Genomic DNA, 23,454 nt, shown 5'->3' with positions numbered 1-23,454 from the left:
CCTCAATGGTTATTATTGAATAGCTCCTCTCCAAGCTAACAGATATTTCTTTGTGCTTCAGGGAAAACCGAATTATTCTTAGACAGAAACTGGAGACTCAAGCATGAACAGGGATAAACTGTGTAGCATTTATCACTTAATGTCTTCTGCTATCATAATAACGGTCCTTTAAGCCATCTGTATGACAAGGCCATGGCAGCACATACTTGATTTCTTCCTGCAGTGCTGTCTGGAAAAGCCGAAGTAACAGGTATTCTTCCCTCTGATTGGATGCATAGTTATACAGCGTGAAGATCACTGAATCCATAAACTTGGTGGATTTGTTCTGAGGCATCTGAAAAATCAGCTTGGCCAGGTAGGTGGGATTAGTCTACAACAACAACGAAAAAAGGTTCAGCATTCACTCCCAAAAAGGCCAGGATGACTGGTGGCAATAGTGGGTCCAAAGCACAGTGTACAAATAACAACTGATTCAAGACACAGAAGTCTCTATGGAAAGAGGCTGTCAAAAGCTCTAAGCCTTAGGGGAGCTGCTTACCTGAAGCAAGTAGAACAGGTGCTGATACGCTTCCAGCTTCTCCCTCTTCTCTTTGCTTAGAGCCTTCAAACCTCCCCTCTGCTTGTTCAGCATCATCATGTCAGACAGCTGCTCCTTGTTCTTCTTGGTAAGTTTCTTACTATGAGAGACAACATCCTGCAAAGACAAGAAGAGAGAGATTCAAATCTAACTTAAATCTCCCAAATCCTCATTCACATTTTTTAAAAATCGTGTCCTTTTAATCTCTATATTTATTAACACTGCACAGAGAATTATGCACAATTTTATACCTGGATGTGCTATGGACAGTACACTGGTTTCATTAGTTGACGATTTCCTGCTAGCAATGATCAAGAATAGCATTCCCATGGTGATTTAATTAAATCCATCAGCTGCATTCAGTACAACTAGCCATAAGGTGTTCCTCACTCGATTGCAGCCACAGGCTGGGATAAACTATCATTGTGCAGTAGTTGTTTCTTTCTTAGTGGATCCAGAGTGTTGTATTGAGAGACTGCTCACTTCCCTGTGGGCCCACTCTTGTTGGGGCACTGTGGTGCTCAAGGTACACATGAAACTGCTGGATCACAGTGTGATTTGGTTTGGAATGAGGTCTTCAATATGTGGATTACAGACAAAGCCTGTTTTATTGAATCTGCCAGGTACAGTTTACTGATTTACCCAGAGTCCTGGCTGATGGTTAGCTGACAGACTCAGTAAAAGGTAGGACTGAGGTAAGCGGAGATACTCAGGTTCACAACCTCAGGGTCCTGTCTGATATGCAGCTGCTTCTGCACATCCAGATTTTGTTATTACGAATCAAGTTTATTATGGTAGTGCCTAAGGGACACACAAAAATGGGGCCACATTGTGCTACGAGCTGTACAAACAGAGTAGTAGACATTCCCTGCCCCAAAGAGCTTACAATCTAAATGGACCAGACAGACATGGGGAGAAGGGGTATAACACAAGCAAAGTGAACAATGGGATGGGAGCAACGCTCACATTAGTTCCACAATTTATTTATTTATTTATATATTTTTTGCTAGGTTTACTTAGGACAGGATGAACTAATTGAGAAGAAAAAGGGTACAGAAGGGAGTAAAGGGGACAGGTAAGGAAAGAAGAAGGTAAGGGGGGCAGTTGTAGAGTGAAGTTGAGATGAAGAGCGTGAGGGAGAGGAAGGGAGGGGGTTGGAGCAAATATGAGGAAAGTTTAATAAGACTGGTTTCAGAGTAACAGCCGTGTCAGTCTGTATTCGCAAAAAGAAAAGGAGTACTTGTGGCACCTTAGAGACTAACCAATTTATTTGAGCATGAGCTTTCGTGAGCTACAGCTCACTTCATCAGATGCATACCGTGGAAACTGCAGCAGACTTTATATATACACAGAGAATATGAAACAATACCTCCTCCCACCCCACTGTCCTGCTGGTAATAGCTTATCTAAAGTGATCATCAGGTGGGCCATTTCCAGCACAAATCCAAAACCTGGATTTGTGCTGGAAATGGCCCACCTGATGATCACTTTAGATAAGCTATTACCAGCAGGACAGTGGGGTGGGAGGAGGTATTGTTTCATATTCTCTGTGTATATATAAAGTCTGCTGCAGTTTCCACGGTATGCATCTGATGAAGTGAGCTGTAGCTCACGAAAGCTCATGCTCAAATAAATTGGTTAGTCTCTAAGGTGCCACAAGTACTCCTTTTCTTTTTATTAATAAGATTGGGACTTTTCTGCTTGGAAGAGACGACTAAGGGGGGAATATATAGAGGTCTATAAAATCATGACTGGAGTGGAGAAAGTAAATAACGAAATATTTACTCTCTCATATAACACAAGAACTAGGGGTCACCAAATGAAACTAATAGGCAGGCAGCATGTTTAAAACAAACAAAAATAAGTATTTCTTCACACAACACAGTGTCAACCTGTAAAACTCTGCCAGAGGATGCTGTGAAGGCCAAGACTATAACAGGGTTCAAAAAAGAACTAGATAAATTCATGGAGGATAGGTCCATCAATGGCTATCAGCCAGGATTGGCAGGGATGGTGTCCCAAGCTTCTGTTTGCCAGAAGCTGGGAATGAGTGACAGGGAACGGATCACTTGACAATTACCTGTTCTGTTCATTCCTTCTGGGGCACCTGGCATTGGCCACTGTCGGAAGACAGGATACTGGGCTAGATGGACTTTTGGTCTGACCCAGTATAGCCGTTTTTATGTTCTAAATAGCAGCATAGGGTAGAGAAAGCTCAGTCAAAACTGTAGAAACTTCTTGGAATCTCCAGAGATATGGTTTGGATGCTTCTACTCTTTCCAGCTGGAGACTCTGGCTGTTCCTCTCTGTGGTTTTCTGCCAAGGCAACACTGGCAGAAGGGATGAAGAGGCGAAACATTACCTGGGTCCCAGTGCCCCAGAATATGTGGGAGGGTATCCCCGCAGCATAGTTCTGGGTGGGCAAGAGCACTTTCTATTGCTGACACTTGGCCAAGGTTTCAGCCTCTTTTAAGGCAGGACCTTGCCACAAGGATCCAGACCTTTGTCACTCTGAGACTGGATTATTGTCATGCTCTCAACGGGCAGTTAAATCTTAAAAACTGTTCAAAGCTTCAACTAGTGCAGAATGCTGTAGACAGTCTGTCAAAGAGCCTCACTCATGTAGCAAATTACTTCTGTGCTCTGTGATTTGTCCTCTCTTCCAGTTTATTTTTGGGTGTCATATGAGGTGTTGGCTTTTTACCAATAAAACTTTAAACAGGTTGGGGATCTTTATTATCTCAGAAACCACCTCTCTCCATCAGATACCATGCCAGATGAGAGAAGTCAAAAGTATTCAAGTTAACAAGCCCCTGATTTAAATCACAAAAGGATAGAAGGCAGGGAATTCTGACTGATGAGCCTTCCACTGTGGAATGTGCTGCCCCATGAGTTAAACACAGCCCTAATATGTTGGTCATGTTGTCTCTTCTCCTAGGCTTTGCTTTGTACAAGGGGTGTGATGAGCAGCTGGGTGGTCAGGGTGGGTATGCTCACATTGTGAAGGTGTTTGTACTGAAGCTGAGCACTGTCAACAATCTGGTCGATTGTCCTTGCAGCTGAAGCAGCCAAGTGTTTTTCTCTTCCACTGAGGCCAAAATGACCAATGAAACCTTGCAAACGGGCCATTCTGGTATCCTCTTTGTTGGTGGCAAAAGTAAAATTGGTGCCTGGAACGTTCAAACATTGTCTGAAACAGCTAAAGCCGTTCTCCTCATCAAGCAGTTGAAAAGCCTGAACATTGATATCTGTGCTTTATCTGAAGTGTGCTGGCCAGGAAGTGATGAAATGAAAGCAAGGACTATATGTTTTTATTCTCAGGCTGCCCTGATGGGTTGTTCCAGAAGTGGGTGGCTGTTATACTTTCACCCAATGCCCAATGGGCACTGCAGGGCTGATGGGTGATTAATGACTATCAGTCTGTTTCTGTACCAGCTACTGGAATCTTACCATTACCACAGTGTATGGTCCCACCAACACCAAGGCCAACAATGCGACTGCAGACAATTTTTCCCAGTAACTACACTCAATCCTTAATGAAACTCTGAGAAGAGCTGTTGTCCTGGGTGATTTTAATGCTGAGGTAGGAAAAGATAATGGCACCTGGGCCAGTACTCTCAGGAAGTTTGATATTGGGCAGAAGAACAGGAATGGGCAGCAAATGTTAGAATTAGCAATTGCCAATGACCTGGTGATTGATTCTTCCATCACCCAAAGATGGAAGCCGATATGGTTCTGCTCATATGTTTTCACTAGGATTGATATTGATTGTGTTTTCATTAACTGTTATCAGTCAACAGTCATAGATGTATGAGTTTGCAAAGGTATTAAACAGGACACTGACAATCTGTTTCTGCTGATAAAAGTGCGCCTCTGATTTAGAAGACTGCCAAATTAATGAGTCTAAATCAGTCTGATGTAATTAAACACTCATATTACAACCAAGCTATCACACAGCTTTCTCGTCTGAACTGCTTAAGCATTAGAGACTGAAGTCTGTCTGTCATCTGATGAGGAATGGCTTTGTTTCAAATCATCAGTGCTGACCGCTGCCAGCTCAGTGTTGGGGCCTCAACCCTCCAAATTTCATCCATGGATCAGTGAGGAGGTGCTCCCAGCAGTTGGAGTTGGGGGGGGGGGGAGGGGGCCCCACACAAACAAGGGCTGTGATTTGAGTCTTCAAAGACAAGTTGCTGAGAGCAAAAGCAAAGGCTGAATGGGTTTGACTTTGGAATGCCATCAAGTCACTGTATAATAAGATAAGAAACCCTGGTGGTTGTCTCAGGCAGTCAGTTTAGAACAGGCTGCTGCCAGGCACCATCTCAGCACACTCTAGTTAACTTTACAGTATTTGCAGCAGAAGGTGGCACCTTCTTGATTAGTAAGAATTAGAACAGCAACATTGGCCAGAGCCTGTAGTATCAGTTGTATCATTGGGAAGATCATTTCAAGATGCTCCTCAATTGTCTGTCACCTTCAGCCTCTCTTCCATTTAAGAAGGGACAGGAAGTTCTGGTAGAGCCACCTTCCTTCAATCAAAAAGAGTCCATAAGCTGCAGTCTGGGAAGACATGATGGGTTTGTAACATTACCCCTGAGTTGCTGAAAACACGTGAGAGTACTGCTGTACTGTCGCTGTAAAGGCTCTTCTAGACCATCTGGCTTACTAATCTCATCCCCAATGCCTGGAAGAAGTGATAATTTGTTTAAAAAGGGCAATAAGGCAACTACATGGGTATTACTCTGTTACTCCCAGGGAAAAATCTTTGCTTCCTTATTAATATCTCCAATGAATGATGTACTTCAGGGCAAAGACCGGGTACTCAGTGTGGCTTTAAGACGGGTCATTCTACTATCAATCAGGTCTTTATCTTGAGGCAGCTTTTTGAGTAGATGGTTAAATTTAATATGCCATGCTCAGCACTTGTTATAGACTTTGCCAGACCTTTTATTCAAGTGCATTGAACAAGTCTATGGAATCTAATGAGGTGACTCAATGTCCCTGGAAGACAGGGACAGAAAAGCTCTATAATGGAATGGAAAGCTGTGTTAGAGTCAATGGCAGATATATGGCATGGTTTCCTATCTCGATGGGAGTTCAGCAAGGCTTTGTTCTGTCACCACTGTTCAATATCGGCATGAACTAATTGATAGATAAGCTGGAGGAGGCAACTGTTAGTAGTGTTCAGCTGAACATCATTCTGCTTTGAGAGCTCAAATATGCCAATGACACCATCTTGTTGGTGAAACACTGCAGCTGATGGCCGATCTGGTTGGGAAAGAAGCAGCGTGCATTGGTCTGGTTATTAATTCAGACAAAACTAAATCCCTGCCCGTTACCATCAAAGCAACCACCAGCTCAGTATTAACCTGTCCCAAGGGGAGACTGTCAGCTGTTAAATATTTGGGCAGTATCACAGACGGTGCTGGAAAGATTTAGGAACTTGTATAACAGCAGCTGCTGCCATATGTCACTTTGTTCAGCAGTCTCCTGAGCTTGGTAAGTTTATGGAGGAACAGTATGATGAGACTGCCTACAATGGCATGTAGCCAACCTGTGACTGTTAGTAGCAAAATATCCCCAATGGCTGGTGATGAGACATTAGATGGGGAGGGCTCTGAGTTACAGCAGAGAATTCTTTCCCAGGTTTCTGGCTGGTGGGTCTTGCCGAAATGCTCAGGGTCCAACTGACTCATATTTGGGGTCAGGAAGCAATTTTTCCCAGATCAGATTGGCAGCGATCCTGGGGGGTTTTCGACATAGAATCATAAAATCATAGAATCTCAGGGTTGGAAGGGACCTCAGGAGGTCATCTAGTCCAACCCCCTGCTCAAAGCAGGACCAGTGCCCAATTTTTGCCCCAGATCCCTAAATGGCCCCCTCAAGGATAGAACTCACAACCCTGGGTTTATCAGGCCAATGCTCAAACCACTGAGCTATCCCTCCCCCCATTCTTGTGCATCGTGGGACACAGGTCACTTGCAGATTTAAACTAGAGTATATGGTGGATTCTCTGTAACCTGAAGTCTTTAAATCATGTTTTGAGGATTTCAGTAACTCAGCCAGAGGTTAGGGTGTATTTCAGGAGTGGGTGGTAAGGTTCTGTGGCCTGCAATGTGCAGGAAGTCAGACTAGATGATCATGATGGTCCCTTCTGACCTTAAAGTCTTTGAGTCGATAAGGATGTTGTAACTTCAAGCTTGCTACAAAGCTGTGGATCTATAAAACCAAAATCATATTCCCTCTATTGTATGGAAGTGACATATGGGTACTAAGGAAAGCTGAAGAACCCCAGATTGACATTTGTCATTCTCGTCGTCTTCATCAGCTGACCCATGTCACATCTCATAAACAAGGCTATTAAAAACTGAATCTAGTAACCATCTCCAGTCAGCTCTGGTTCAGTTTTGGCAGCCTTCTTGATACAGATATACTATTAGAATAGAAGACCAATGAATTCTTAAGCATCTGTATCAAAGAATGTCACTATGTGACTAGCGATCATGTGAGTGTCAAAAGCTTTGGTGGCGCAGTAAGATTGCCAGTGATGGACAAACTGAGTCTATAACTAGACCACTTTAAGCAAGTTGCCAGAGACTGATGCAGGTGGTGCTCTATTTGAAAGGCCATGTCCCTTTGGGATTTGCCACAATGAGGATGATGATGGGTGGGGGGTGGTGGGAGAGCTCTGTGTGGGGGTAGAGGGAAAGATGGCGGGACTGAGTAAGAGTTATCACCTTTACACATTGGCTCCAGCTGCTGCTGCTTTTACAGTACCTGTGAATGTGCCCAATATAGTAGATGTGTGCATTTTAAAAATTAAAATAAAAGTATTTTGCTTACGTGCCAGAGTTAAGGGACTGAATTCTCTAACATTCTTACTTATGTAATGAATGTATGTATGTATTACTTTTATAACCATTTTAGAGATGGGGACACTGAGGCACAGAGGGATGAAGCAATTTTACCAAAGCCCCTCAGCAAACCAGAACCAGATTAGAATTCAGGAGTTCTAGTCACTCAGTTGTCGCTAGACAATTCTATCCTCTCTGTGAAACATTTCAACAACAAACCCCCTAGGATATTTGCCACAATTTACAGTAGAGCCTTCCCTGGGCTTATCATGTGTCTGATCCACAGTACCTAATTTAGACTCTATGCTACTGGGGCAGTGACTTTGTCTCTGTGCTGGGCACATTGATGCCATAGGCTCTTAAATAATAACAGAAGGGGCACAGCAGTAATATTTTTGCTTTGAACAATCACCATCTTCTTTAACAAACCTCTCGCTCAGGCAGCAACCTCAGAAGGCCCCCCACATCATCTCTTTCTTCTTGCTTGGCTATCTCTGAAGCATTTCTTTTCTTTCCTTCTTTCAGTTGTGCTGCAACCACCCTCTTGTCCTTCTGAATCCCCATCAACTTCCACTTGTCTTGACTATCGCACAGAGGCCCTCTGTTTCACATGTACTTCCTTCCCCACAGTGGGACTGATAATTCAATTAGTAGAGCTGTCTAGAACAGCTTAAAGCAATGTCTCTCCATGATCTGGTCTATATGCCTGACTCTGTTCTTTGGCTTTCCCTATTAGTGTGCTTCATACCTGCAATGTGATTTTGTTTTTCACAAGAAGTCCAATTTTGATGTCCATCAGATTGAGGTCATTTTCCAGTTGCTGATTGGATCGGATAAGGGTCACAACCTCCTCACGCAGCTTCATTAGGTCAAGCTCCTCCTGAAAATCTTGATCACTTTGATCCAGTAAGTGGACAAATTTCCGGACCACAGCCATAGGTGGGTCTTCAGCACTGACTAAAAGGAAATGAAGTATCAGGCAAAGAGCAAGAGAAATCAATGAATACACATTTTAACAGCATATGAAGTATCTATCACTTGACAAATTTAGCACCACACAATATAAACAGCTTCTAGAAAGATTTGGAATTACTTATTTTTGGACAAAACGTGAGCATAACCAGCAACAAAGGAAAGAGTCACACAAATATCCAGTCTAGGCTAATTTGTGATGCCCAGGTTAATTGAGAAGCTGTAGTTCTACCCATCAGTAGCTACAGTGATGTCTGGATTTAAAATCTCTCACCCTCAGTGTTCCCCAACCTTACACACTCCCCCACCAATACCACCCCAAATACCTCCCAATCTACTACTCTTCTAAATGGTCTACAGTAATGCAGACTACATTAGCAGTGTGCCACGGAAATACCGACTCTTCAGGTATAAAAGCCTCATTCCCTTGGCAATACTTACTGAGAGTTTTGTAGTCATCTCGTGCTTTATTTGCACGAATAAAGGCCTGGATTTTTACAATGTCATTTATCTAGGAGGAAAAAAAAATCCCACATCATTTCATTCACAGTGTAATACAGAAAATATATATTAAAACTAGTGTAGCAGAGGAAGTCTTACATGGTCTCTGAAATACTGCAGACGATCTCTGTATCGCTTTCTGGCTTGATGCATCCTGGTCATTGACTGAATCTGTGAAGTAGCAATGAGATACTCAGATAGAGATAAATTCTTTCCTCCAAGACAAGGTCCCACAACAACCTTATTGCCACAAAGACATTGAGGAATTAGCAGGAATTTAAAGAAATGCAACAAAAATTATCAGAGAGCTGGAGGGATTGATGCTAAATATGTAAATTTTGGCTAAATTACAGATGAGGAAGGAGAGAAGCAAATCCTAATATTCTATAAATATTTGAAGGATATCAATGCCAGGAAGGGAGAGGGATTTAGGATCATACACAAAGAGGGGGTATAATTAGGAGAATAGGGTACAGTTAAGAGAAGGATTTAGGATGAACATTAGAAAAAACTTTCTGACCATGGGATCAGTGAGGCAGTGGAATTTTCTAGTGAGAAAAGAGGAAGAAGCCCTGGTGATCTTTAAAACTACACTGGACAAAGAACTAGAAACAGTACATAATCCGTGATACTGAATGATTCTGCCCTGGCGCCTGAGGATAGACTATATGACTTAAAAGTTCTTTTCCATCTCTGATTTCTATGACTATGAGTAGACACACTTCCAAAGAAACTGTACCTTCACTACTTGGTCCTTGTGTGCTCGCAGGTACTCCAAGCGACCTTGGTATTCCTTCCGCTGCTTGTAGCCACGCCATTGAGACTGAAACCAGACAATGCACACACGCACACATAAAGAAGTTTACTTTGCAAGGCATTACCATTCTTAACACTCCCCTGCTATTCATCATCCCAAGTTTGCCTTTGTCCAAGTGTAAAATTGAGGATTCATGATTTTTTTTTTTTTTATGTGTGAAAAATGTTAGATGCACTATGGGTACATCTACACTGCAGTTAGACATCCGAAGCTGGCCTGTACCATCTTACTCAGGTTCATAGGGCTCGTGCTGAGGGGCTATTTAACTGCAGTGTAGACATTGGGGCTCAGGCTGCAGGTCAAGCTCTGGGACCCTCCCATCTCCGAGAGTCCAGCCTGAGCCCAAACATCTACATTGCAATTAAACAGTCCCTCAGCCCGAGCCCTGTGAGCCCGATTCAGCTAGCACAGTCCAGCCACAGGGTTTTAATTGCAGGGTAGACATATCCTAACAGGTCCCCTTGCCCAATAGTCTTTATTACAGAGTTTACCATGGGCAAGGTGATAGGTATGTGCCTTAAGAAGGGAGCTGGACCACAAAAAAGTGGCTGTCCACATAGATTTAGTGAAGGTGTTCCATGTATAAGGGGTCACGTGGAAGAAATGCAGTGCTCTTTAAGAAAGAAATCCAAATTTGTTAACTTTTGGGAAAAAGACACTTCTCTGCAGGCTCTGGGAAAGGGGGTGTGGAAAAGCTTGGAGGTATCCAATTGCTGTTTTCTGTGAAAGGATGAAATTTTATTCAGTTTGAAGTATACATACGTCTTGTGGAGATAAACTACTCATCAAGTACAGATCAGTCACATATTACACACTGGAAGCATTATTCACTCTCCCCCTGCAAAAAGTGTCCAATCCTCATGCCAAATGGTGCTTCTTCCCTCTTCTGACCCCCTAGCTCCTTGAACAACCTGACCACGAAGAGGAGCAACATGGTCCCCCCATCAATCCTGTGAGTGACTCTCATGCCCACTCCCTCCTAACCAAATGTTCCTGCTCTGTTATGAAGCCACTGATCTCTCTCATTCCTGGCCTAAGGCTACCAGCTCATTCTACATTCCTCCCAGGTGGTTCTAGCCCAAGAAGGATCCAGCTGTACAAGAGGGCAAGTTGCATCAGCTTCACACCTGAAGGATTACAACAGGTGGTAGGAGAAAGGACAGAGTTCACTCCATGTAAGAGTCCTGACCAGTCTAGCTCCCAGTTTTTCACAGATCTCCTGCTTTTGTGTCTGCTCTCTGCTTCCCCAAACTCCTTACTGAGTCTCCAGTTTTGGCCAGCTACAAGGTAGGTGAGGCCAGGTTCTAAGGCCTGATCTACACTACACAGATAGATCGACGTAAGGCAGCTTACATCGACCTAATTAAATCAGTGTGTACACTACAGCCTTGTCCTGCGATGTATGTGCCCTACTACACCAACATAATAACTCCACCTCCATGAGAGGCGTAAGGCTTATGTCGGTGTAGTTAGAACGACAAAGTGTTTATATATACACTGCTACTTACATCGGCTGTTAGATCTTGTCAATTTCAAGAGAGTTGGGCAGCTGGACCCTGCTCCCAGCTGGGAGCTGGGGCAAGAATGGATCAGTCTCCCAACTAGGAGCTGGGACGAGAAGACTAGGTGGCTGGACTGTGCACCCAGCTGGAAGCCAGGGTGAGAATGGACCCTGCTCCTGGCTGGCAGCTGGAGTGAGAAGTCTGGGTGCCTCCCCAGGGTTGGGAACATTGGCTGTCTTGTCAATTTCATGGCTCCATGGTGGATGCCCATCTCCCAGTGGGAGTGGGGGGGGTAAGATGCCGGGGTAGCTGGACCCCGCTCTCCAGGGGCAAGAAGCCCTGGACAGCTTCTTTCCTGTTCATGGCGGGGAACAGGGAGGTAAGGGAGGGGGAGCAGCCTGCTGGGAGCCAGGGAGACTATGGGGCAGCCACGCTTAGGTCGGTGGAAGCACTCTTAGTGAGGACATGCTCAACCGAACCAAGGAGGATAGTGTGGACATGCACCACCACAGTAATTACTGCGGTGGCAGCAAGTCATAAGAATGGCCATACTGGGTCAGATCAAAGGTCCATCTAGCCCAGTGTCCTGTCTTCCGACAGCGGCCAATGGCAGGTGCCCAGAGGGAATGAACAGAACAGGGAGTCATCAAGTGATCCATCCCCTGTCACCCATTCCCAGCTTCTGGCAAACAGAGGCTAGGGACACCATCCCTGTCCATCCTGACTAATAGCCATTGATGGACCTATCCTCCATGAATTTATCTAGTTCTTTTTTGAACCCTGTTATAGTCTTGGTCTTCACAACATCCTCTGGCAAGCAATTCCACAGGTTGACTCTGCGTTATGGGAAAAAATTCGTCCTTTTGTTTTAAACCTACTGCCTATTAATTTCATTTGGTGACCCCCTAGTTCTTTTATTATGAGAAGGAGTAAATAACACTTCCTTATTTACTTTTTGCACACCAGTCATGATTATATAGACCTCTCTCATATCCCCCCTTAGTCATCTCTTTTCCAAGCTGAAAAGTCCCAGTCTTATTAATCTCTCCTCATATGGCAGCTGTTCCATACCCCTAATCATTTTTGTTGCTCTTTTTTGAACCAATTCCAATGCATCTTTTTTGAGATGGGGAAACCACATCTGTACGCAGTATTCAAGATGTGGGTGTACCATGGATTTACATACAGGCAATATGATATTTTCTGTCTTATTATCTATCCCATTCTTAATGATTCCCAACATTCTATTTGCTTTTTTAACAGCTGCTGCACATTGAGTGGATATTTTTAGAGTACTTATGCACAATGACTCCAAGATCTCTTTCTTGAGTGGTAACAGCCAATTTAGACCCCATCATTTTATATGTATAGTTGGGATTATGTTTTCCAATGTGCATTACTTTGCATTTATCAACACTGAAGTCAACCTAATATAGGTTTACTTTATTTTATACCCTAAGACTAGGCACTACTATAATTCACATAAATAAATAATAATAAATAATAATAGTATCACAGTATATGTAGTATGGACACAGAAGAAGTCACCCATAGACAAAGACATAGGACTTCACTACCTGGATACAAGTGATTGCAGGGACTTGCTTCTTCAAGAAATTCATTCTGGAGTTGAATTCCTGGCGAACAAGGTACCCACGGCAGCAAGCCTGCAGCCTGGTAATCAAGTTCTCATTAGCAAGCCAGAGCTGCTCTCTGTTGTACGCAGCAGTGACTCCAGAGATAGAGCTCTGAATTAGTGTTATGGAAGAAGAGGCAGTGCAAATCAGAAAAGGAAAAAGGACAGGTAGAGGAGACAAAAGTCAAGATGGTAAATTAACTTCCTATATCATGCACAAAATATCCTAAATTATCCTTCAACATACACTGGGATCATGATCTTGAGCTCAAAGTTATGGTGAATTTGCTGAAGTGGCTCCTCTATATACTTTCTCCAGAGAGAAGGAATTTCCTGACATATGGAGCCAACATCATCTATAAAAATCTGCTAGTCCCCAGTAGAAAGGGTGCAAAGCATGTGTATAGCATAATGGCAAAACCAAAAGGGCATGGTGGCACACCCAAAAAGGCACAATTGAGAAGATGATGTAGCAGCAAATTATTTGTTTTAGTTATTTTTAAACAGCATTATCTTTTAGTCAATAATTCTATTTGGATTAAGCTTTAACTTGTAGGATAATACTGGGGAGAATTACTCAGGTGAGCAACTACAAAGAACTTGCTCTTTTCAGGGAGACAATGAGCACATGTTATTCTACTACCTGTATCTCCTCCCGGGAGAGCTGGGTATTATTCTGCACAAATCCTGAGGGTTCATCCCAACGTCCCTCTCTGGTTCGCAGGTTATGGTAATAATAATAGCCTCCTTTCACCCAGTGCTTCACCCACTCACTGCCATTGTCCCCTATGAGCAGAAATTGAAGTACAGGAACTGAAGGTGAAGCACAGCCTCCCAGCACACAGATAACATTCATTAAGCAATCATCAGTACAACTGCTTTTAACTATCTGTTCGCTGCAGCTAGAAAAGCAGATGTCATTCCCCCAAGACCTTACTGATCTACCTACCATAACATGCTCCTGAAGTAGAGAACATGCTACTAAAGATTTAAGTAAAAGTATATTTTCTAAATGTTAAAAAGAAGTCCCCCATCCCCTCCACACAACCCTAGACTCCATTCCAGACAGATTTTTTCCCTGGCCTCTGCTTTCCATACCACCATCACAGATTCATCTGCTTTCTTCTTGCTAGTTTACCATTTAAAATTCAGTTGTACAACCCCCACAGTTCACCTGCTGCCATTTTTTCTTTCTTGGCTTCTGCCAGCTCACGCTGGTATGTCTCATCACACTCCGGAGTGACTCCATACAGTCCAACATCAGGTGAGCGCAGGGCACTGAGGGTCTGGCCCACATCACCATGGACCACTGCTTCATTAATGGCCAGAATTCCTAAGGAAACTTAGATAATGCACAAAAGTGTGGGTTACCCTGGAATCATTTAATGTCATTATTGTGATACTATAATATTAGAAATTAAAGTAGACAAGAATAAGAATATATTTTATAAAACATGACGGGTTAAAAAAGAATATCAAGAAAAATGTAAGATGACTACTAAAAGCTGGGGAGGGGAGGGCAGGAGCTTGGAGAAAATAAAATGCTCAGCTACTTTGCCTTCATCGTCAATACAAAGGACGCTAGTGAGTTCACATGATAAATGTTACAGAGAATGAGAGAATATAAAAAAATCAGAATACATAAAATGCAAGAAAAAAATCTCGATAATTTAAAGGTATAGAAGTTAGCAGGGCTCCCACTTGTTTCAGAGAGTTAAAATGGCAAATAAAGGAAACTGGTGAAAAGAATTTAAAAAGGCTTTTGATAAAGTCTATAACACCACGCCATCAAAGAAACTTAAAACCACAAGGAGAGACAGAAAATTCTGTCAGGAACTGAAAAAATAGTTGAGATAGGAAACAAAGAGCAGGAATCAACCATGGTTTCTGGAGACAGAAAGGAAGTGAATAGTGAGGTGCCCATGAACTAGTGGTAGGCCTACTGTTCAAGATTCTTTTAGGGTATCTCAAAGCTGTGGTGAATAGCACAGGTGAAAAATGCTAATGTACAAAATTATTTAGGTTAGTAAAAATCAGTGCAAATTTGAGGAACTCCAAAAGCATCTAATAAAACTGGGTGACTAGGCAAAATAATGGCAGATTATATTTACCATAGACAAATACAATGTAATATGAACCGGATTAAATAATTTAAATTGTGCATGCATGCACAAATACACAGATGAGTAATGAATTGGTTGCAACCTCAGGAAAAAAATTTAGGCATTATTGAGTGCATTTTGGTGAAGACACTTGCCCACTGTGCTGCAGTGGTAAAATAATACCAAATTGGATGCTTGGATGTATTCAGAAGGTAACATAATAACGTGGAAAAAATAACACGTTTAAAATAAGTTAACAGTCTGGCCTCACCTTGAATATTGCCTTATGCACATGGATTCCACCTGAAACACTCCTCCAGAGCACTCCACGCAGTGACAGTTTTATGTCTGAACCATCTTGTAGAAAGTCTGAGGACGCCTGATGAAGATTAATATAAACACTTAATATGCAACTTACATTTCTCTGCTTCCTCTGTGTCCCTGTTGGATCGATGAATCCCATCCTGAATTTCATCCAGCCACAGCACAGCTGTCTCATCCCGAGTGTCCTAAAGAAAAAATGGGAAAAAGCTCATCTCCTGCTGTGCATCTAAGATAATTGTGCCTAGTGAAGTAAATTGCGCACATATCAAGTGTTCACACATTAAGTTTCAGCCACAGAGGAAAAAAAGCCACATTCCTCTCCAGATACTCTGCATTTGACTACAGCACAAGAATTAAAACTTCATGTGTTCCTGTGACCAGCAGAGGCTGCTACAGCCATAACTCAAGCAGGTTCTTCTCCCATCATCTCATTTCCAAAGATAAACTTGCTGAGGAAGGGGGAGCAACTGATAGATTCTAATATTGTGCATAGCTCTAATAAGCAGAGATCAGGGACACGAGAGCAAAAGGCCACTGAATTAGCACCAAGTAGCCTAAAGCCACTCGGAGGATATTGTTTCCCTGATAGTATGGGAAGAAGACTCTAGCCCAGGGTGGAGGACCTCATCTAGGTATGGAAATTGTATGGCAGGCCATGAATGCTCACAAAATTGGGGGCTGGGGTGCAGGACAGGGTGAGGACTCTGGCTGGGGGTGCGGGCTCTGGGGTGGGGCCACAAATGAGTTCAGGGTGCAGGAGAGGGCTCTGGGCTGGGCATGAGGGGTTGGGGCTGCAGGAAGGTGCTCCGGGCTGGGACCAAGGGGTTAGGAAGGCAGGAGAGGGATCAGGGCTGGGGCAGGGGTGCGTAAGGGGGTCAGGGGTGTAGGCTCCGGGTGGCGCTTACCTCAAGCAGCAGCATGTCCCCTCTCCAGCTCCTATGCAGGGGCGCAGCCAGGCAGCTCTGCACGCTGCCCTGTCCGCAGGCACCACCCCTGCATCTCCCACTGGCCATGGTTCCCAGCCAATGGGAGCTGCCAGGATGGCGCTTGGGGTAGGGGCAGCGCACTGAGCCCCCTGGCTGCCCCTATGCGTAGGAGCCGGAGGGGGGATACGCTGCTGCTTCCGGGAGCCGTGTGGAGCCATGGCACACGCGGAGTGGGGCAAGCCCGACCCCACTCCCTGGCTGGAGCACTGGAGCAGGGCAAGCCCCCAACCCCACTCGCTGGCGGGAGCTCGAGGACTGGATTAAAACGTCTGAAGGGCCAGATACAGCCCCCAGATTGTAGTTTGCCCACCCCTGCCCTAGCCTATGTACAAAGAGGCTACAAAACATGTGAAAAAAGAGTTCTTAAACATGATTCAAAGTTGGTTTCTCCCCATCCACATTCCGAGGCCTAAAAGTGTTAGAATAGTCTTTGGCTGGAAGTGCGTTAAACAGACTGTAAACTAAGCGTGGGAACCCTGTTTAACAGGCCATTGTATATAGGGCTTTCGTCACACACACTAAACTGCTCTGGTTGGACTTTGAACAAAACTATTCAGCTGTGTTTATGTGCAGGAGACTGAGATGAGGGAAAAGGGGTAGAAGTTTAACAAAGACCCAAAACATATGCATGAAGAACAAATGACCTTGCAGCTGCCAAGTATAGTCTCTCTCCACCCACCATGTGCTTCCTGTTGCTAATTACTAAAAACAGAAACCACCTCCCTCAGCCCTCACTGTACAAAGAGAATACAGGAAACACTCAACTCCAGCACAAAGTGCACCACTGCCATACAACATAAAGAGCCACTCTATAGCTGGAAACAGGGGTTTTGAGGGTCAATTCCAAAAGAGGCATTTCCTAATATATCCTCTGAATTTGCCCTATTAAAATAGTTTAATTCTGTAGCTTTGAGACAGGTCACAACAATGACCTGGATATCTGTCCCTTTCACTCAAGAGAGCAACATGTCCAAAACAGGCAGCTTTCTTCTAAAAGTCAAACTGATCCCAGGAGAATGGGAGAGGGGAGAAACTGTCCAAGTGGAGGGGGGAAGAGGGCTTTTCTAGTCCACTTTGATAAAGGTAACTTTGCACACTCCAATCTCTGCTAGTAAAAGTCAATCCACAGAATGTCAGGATGATTAGGATGGCTTTGGAAAACCCCCCACACATTTAGCATTGCAGGGCTTCAGCAATAGTAAGGAAACTGTTACTCTTTCTTCTCTATGAAAAAAAGACCTTGCTTTTGACTTCTCTAAAAACTTCCACATGTACTGTTGCCTGGAAAATGTCACCATACAGTAGCCCACCATCCAAGGAGAAACTAAGTGACTAAGTTAGAAGGAGTTAGAAGTGACTAAGGAGAAACTAAGTGACAATCGTACAGTCAGTCCAAGATACACACATTTACTAGCCAGTACTAGTCAGGTTGAAGATTTTCACTATTTTCCTTCTATACTGTAGTCTAATATCTCAATTTCTAAAATTACTCCAAGTGCAGCTGGGAGGGGCCCTGAAGCTGAGTTAATGTCCAAAAAAGGCAATTTCACCCCAACTGCAGTTACCAGCCCAGCCTGGCACAAGCTGCCAGCACACTAAAAGGAGCTCATTATTTCACACTGACTCAGCAAAAGGAAATGATTCAACCCCAGATCAGTTCCTGAGAGATTTTAACCCTTTCGGGGCCCTCATTTGCATTAGTAATTTGTGCAATTATCAGTCATCTGCATTTCAGAAGTTTACATTTACATGGAACCATTGGTGACCTCAACATAGGTCTTAGTCTCATAAACCAAATTCCTGCCTAGAAAAATCAGTGATGGATTCTGAGATAAGCTGTATGAAACTCTCCTCCTCAAGTTACCAAAGGCAGAGAAATCTAGCATCCCCTTCTCCAGCGAGAAGAGAAAAAGGCAAGGTCAGTTTCTGACTCCAAACTACCCAAAGCAGGCACACCCCAACAAGAATCATGCCCCCTACCCTTTCCCCAGCTAAGAAGATGAACCACTTACTTATCTCCCTAACTTCTGCTTGTTATTTAGCTAGTGCTGAAACCCTGCCAGACTCTTTAAAGAAGATTCAGAAGATAAGGTTCCCACTTACAATCTATACCAGACAATCATCAGAGCAGGGAAAGGAAGCAAGAGAAGTAAGCGATGATTAGCAGGCAGCTTGTCGGTAGCATATGTTTTGTGTGATCTCTCCTTCCCCAAGTCTCTCAATGAATTGGTTATTCATTGGTCTCTAACATTTATTTTCTGTATTATAGGTGTAAACAGGTGTAAAATATAGCTTTAACTATATTTTACATTAAAAAACTGATATGAAGAGAATGTTAATATTGCAAAGTCAAGCACTTAAAAGTTAGGAAACGCAAAAATGAAGGCTTCCTGTACGAACTTCATTTGATTGATTATGATTCAAGCTTTAATTACATGATTACATGCTATATTTTCCACAGGACCTTTGTCTCATTCAGTGCTCAGAATGGTTATTGCTCAATAAAAGGATAGCTAGTTAATATTTCTTTTTAATCCTTGTCATTCAACATTTGACCACATTCATTATTTACTACATTATATACATGCAAACCCTGCACTCAATATACAATCATCAATTTCCTCATGGGTTTTCTATGGTGCTCTCATTATAGCACACATGCGGCACAGAGGGTATGTCTACAATATAGTTGGGAAAGACCCTCCAAGCAATGTTCCCTCTAATTTTTTCCATCCACGTGCGTAATGAATTTTGTTATGTGCACCAATATTGAGGTAATGTGCGGATGTGCGCCACTAACAGAAACAAAAAACCTAGATATAATATATATTTTTAAAAAGTTACCATAGGGATAATTACTCCAGCCAGGACAGGTTAGGCATTTTAGAATTCACTACTCAATTAATTAAATTTAAGCATAAGAGAGAAATAAAATTATGAAATAGACTAGTTAAACTAAAATAACAGCACTTTGAAAGAATAAAACTACAGAGAATGTATGTGCATTGCAGGAAGTACCAAGTAGTAACACTACCACCACCACAAGTATGTGTTGGGAGGCGAGCATGCGCTGTCTCTTTAAGGCACTCACCAGAAAGCAGCAGCTGCAGCTCCCCTGCTCCTGAACCCTGCCCCCCCTCCCCTGCTCTCCAGAGATGGGGTACATGGAGAGGGGGGAGGCGGACACCCTAACATCAGTGCTTCCCCTTCCCCCGCCCCTCTGCACAGCAAGCAGGAGGGTCCCGGGAGCGGGTCAGACCAACCACCTCAGCTCAGACCCAGGGAGTAGGATGGGTTTGGGTTTGAGTGGCTAGCCCAAGCCTCTGCCAGTGTCACAATGTCCACACAGCTATTTTTAGTGTGCTAGCATGAGTCCTGCTAACATGAATCTGTCTACCTGGGCTGGAAGGCTCAGTCCCAGCTGCAGTGTAGACACAGCAGGGAGATTAAGTCCCAAATTGTTAACTGCCCACAACATTTGGGTGCCAAACCTGAGACCCCTCTAGAATCCGATTTTTTCAGAATACTGAGCACTTTATATGCTCACAGTACAGTTCCCACTGATTTCACTTACAGTTGAGTGCTCAGCACTTTTGCAAATCAGACCCCAGGTCTCTCAGTTAGGGCAGCCAATAAATGAGGAACACACGTTGGCGACCACCTGTCAAAAGTTTGGTTTAAGTGACTTGTCCAGCATCACAAAGGAACTTTGTGTTAGAGGCAGGGATATAATCCAGTTCTTCAGCATGGCATTCAACTGCCTTAACCAAGAGACCATTCTTTCTCTTCCTGCAGCTCCCTGCCTCATTCACTACATACCTTCCATCTTTTGGAACAAATGAACCAGGGTCCTACAGAAAAATCTCTTTTCCTACAGAACCCTGAGTCACTGTCCATCCTGTGCATAGGATGAGGCACAGGTCCTGTGGGGAAAAAAAATAGTATGTGATCACGAAATTAAAGGCTGTATGATAATGCATATACACAAGGAGGCCAAATTAAGGTTGCACTGACAACCTAAATTATGTTATTTTTTAGTTTTGATTGCTTGACTTTTCAACTTTAATGTTCTTTTAATGAAATATCATCCTATAAAAAACGTCAACAGGGAAATATTGTGTAGGAGTAGAGAGGTTATATTACCCCTGTGGCATTGGTGCAACTGCTACTAGACTCTACGCTTCAAGAAAGATGTTGAAAAATTGAACAGGATTCAGAGAAGAACTAAAAGAATAACTTGTGATCTGGAAAATCTTCCATACAGTGAGAGAGAAAGACAATAATTCAATCTATTATCTTACTAAAGAGAGTGCTAAAAGGTGATTTGATCAGTCTACATGTACCTCACAGGGGAAGATATTTAATACTAGAGGGTTTTTTAATCTAGCAAAGGCAGAACAAGATCCAGTAATAAAATGAAAATTTATAACAGTGAGGGTAATTAACCACTCTTACAATTTACCAGAGGATGTCCATCACTTGGGGGAATTTCAATCAAGACTGGATGTCTCTCTAAAAATTCTTGTTCATGCATAAATTATTGGGCTTGTTGCAGGGATTACTGAGTGAAAATTCCATTGCCTATGTTACATCAGAGCTCTCCCTCTTGGTCTTAAAAATCCATGAATCCATGAAAATTGCAGGTTTTGAGAAGTTATAAATCCAGTGATTTTGGGTCTGTGTATTTGCTGCACACTGAAGGACCTCACTTCTGAAAATTACCCAAAAGCCTCTGTGTGCTCTCAACAAAAGTGCTGCACACTATAGAATCGGTGCTTCAAGAGTCCCAAAATGCATTAGTACAGCCTCTGTTCTATGCACTGAACTGAAGCAACAACAAGAGATGCAATGATCCATTGCAATACAATCATCATGTCTGCAGCGGTTTCCTTGGTTTATGGGGACATCCAGCTTGTGGTTGCAAAACTATTTTTCTTTAGTGTAGAAAAAACCTAAGTGTCAAAATATGATCATCCCCACAGAAGGCCTGACAATTGCTTCACTGACATCAGCACTATTTCTGCCATAATCACACAACAGAATATACTGGACTACAAAAAATTCTGCAGAGACCTGTTTAATAGCACTCACCTGTGCTTTCTCCCTCTTGGCTCGGATCAATGTGTCCTGGTAGTGCTGTGCTACCTTTGGGGTTACCCCTTCCAGTTTTGCTGCAGGGATCTGTAAGGCTTGAAGGGTCTTTTTGGTGTCTCCCTCGTCAAGAGCTTCATTAATAAGCCCAATTGCTAAAATCCCTAGAACAGAAAGAATAAAAGGGACAGTTTCTGGTCAGCAGAAGATCACAAGCCATGTTTTATCATCACTGAATGGTCAGAGTCCTTAATAAAGCTGGTGTCAGCTGAGAATTATCATGACATTTGCAACTGAAACTCAGCTTCTCTGGTGAAGACACCTATCTAATTTCTTCACATGTATAGTGCCCAATCAGTGCTCTGGGCACTGTACAAAAACCAAACTGCTCAGTGGCTCAAGGAAACCATAAGGAGAGACATAAAGAGCCCTAGGGCATCCAGCATAAGCCCCCTCACATCAGATGATCACCACTCTCCCCCCCGGGTCCTCCCAACACCCAGGAGCAGAGCCACTGCAAAACCAATTCCATCTACTCTATGAACTGCAAACATGTCGATACCACCTTCAACAGTATCAAAGGCAGCTGACAGATCCAATTAAATCAGTATGGGTACTTCATTTGTGTGATGGTTTAAAACCCTAAACAAAAAACCAAAACTTTCTACTTCCAAAAAAATTATGACACTGTTTTGCACGTTAATTTAAAAAGAAAAAAAAAAAAGGCTGTGTTTCATAAACTGAAAGTTTCCAGGTTTAGGCCTCTCTACAGAGGAATCTCCAGGCTAATTTGGGGGGAAGTCTTAAATAAAATGAAAACAAACATTTAAAGAACTGAAAAATTAGCTTTTCATATTTTATAAAGAAGTTATTCACCTTGTGCAGTAATGATGGTTCTTTGAGACGTGTGTGCCTATGGACGCGCCACTATAGTGTCCCTGTGGGAGCTCCACTGTAGGTGCACTTGCGTCCCTGTGCTGCTGATCGCAGAACTTTGGTATCAGTGTCCATTAGGCCTGCACACATGCACTGTCCCTCCTCGTGCTACGCCACAAGGCTAGGCCTCGTGTGCGGGCTAACCCCCCTCAATTCCTTCTCTACCACAGAGTCATAGAAAAGAAATCAGAAGCAGAGGTGAGGAGGGTGGACACATCTCGAAGAACCACAAGGTGAGTAACTACGACTACTTCACTGAATAGAGTCCCTATTGGTGCTCCACAACCTCCTCCCCTCTACTTCGGAGTTCTTGTCACTGTAGGGGACTCCTGAGCAGTACCCCTTCTGGAGGGCTAGGACTTTGGAGTCGGATGGACCATGGAGCCAAAGATGGCATCGGAGATGGAGTCCCCAGTGATCGCAAAGCATTCTGCGAAAGCGTGGACTGATGCCAATGTCACAGCTCTACAGATTTCTGAAATAAGGACATTCTTGAAGAAAGTGACAGACTAAGAGATTGACCTTGTGGAGTATGTATGAATAGAGTCTGGAGGAGTCATCTTTCGAACTTGGTAACAACGTCTGATACAATTTGAGAGCCTTTGGGCTGATTTTGCTGAGCCCTTGGATCTTTCCGCAATGGAGTGGAAAATCCTAGGGAACTTCCTGAAAGCCTTTGTCCTGTCCAGGTAGAAGGCCAGTGTTCTCCTGACATCAAGGGTATGTAATATAGCCTCACTGTTATTTTGGCGAGGCTTGGGGTAGAAGATTGGAAGGTGAATCAACTGATTCATGTAAAATGGAGAGGTTACATTAGGGATGAATTTTGGATGCAGCCAAAGCATAATCTTGTCCAGAAAAAATACTGTGGAAGGGGGATGCACCATCAGAGCCGCCATTTCTCCTATTCTCCTGGCCAAGGTAATTGCTATCAGGAAGGCCATTTTCATTGATAGGTGTGTCAGCAATCAGGTTTCCATGGGTTCAAAGGGGGGCCTAGTCAATCCTTTCAGTACCAGGTTTATGTCCCACATGGAGGTAGGAACTCAAGGTTGAGGGAAGAGGTTTATTATACCATAAAATAATAGAATATCAGGGTTGGAAGGGACCTCAGGAGGTCATCTAGTCCAACCCCCTGCTCAAAGCAGGAACAATA

The 23,454-nt window shown here is 43.4% G+C and overlaps 1 protein-coding gene across 2 annotated transcripts in view; it reads right to left on the bottom strand.

The window, feature by feature from the left end:
• IQGAP1 (IQ motif containing GTPase activating protein 1) overlaps window positions 1–23,454 on the bottom strand; it is a 184,360-nt gene that overhangs the window by 56,918 nt on the left and 103,988 nt on the right. For both annotated transcript variants that reach the window (XM_075133296.1, XM_048865968.2), the window contains exons 15-25: window positions 21,363–21,526; window positions 15,380–15,470; window positions 14,034–14,201; window positions 13,503–13,645; window positions 12,801–12,971; window positions 9,644–9,727; window positions 9,004–9,075; window positions 8,845–8,914; window positions 8,180–8,388; window positions 539–694; window positions 207–370 (exon numbers count right to left, since the gene is read on the bottom strand). In XM_075133296.1, coding sequence (XP_074989397.1) covers window positions 207–370; window positions 539–694; window positions 8,180–8,388; window positions 8,845–8,914; window positions 9,004–9,075; window positions 9,644–9,727; window positions 12,801–12,971; window positions 13,503–13,645; window positions 14,034–14,201; window positions 15,380–15,470; window positions 21,363–21,526 — 1,492 coding nt within the window. The remainder of the gene's footprint in view (window positions 1–206; window positions 371–538; window positions 695–8,179; window positions 8,389–8,844; window positions 8,915–9,003; window positions 9,076–9,643; window positions 9,728–12,800; window positions 12,972–13,502; window positions 13,646–14,033; window positions 14,202–15,379; window positions 15,471–21,362; window positions 21,527–23,454) is intronic.

This window comes from Caretta caretta, chromosome 10, assembly GCF_965140235.1.
Source record: "Caretta caretta isolate rCarCar2 chromosome 10, rCarCar1.hap1, whole genome shotgun sequence".
Lineage (NCBI taxonomy): Eukaryota > Metazoa > Chordata > Testudines > Cheloniidae > Caretta > Caretta caretta.
The sequence above is the reverse complement of the archived record's forward strand: the minus strand, read 5'-3'. Positions and strand labels throughout refer to the sequence as shown.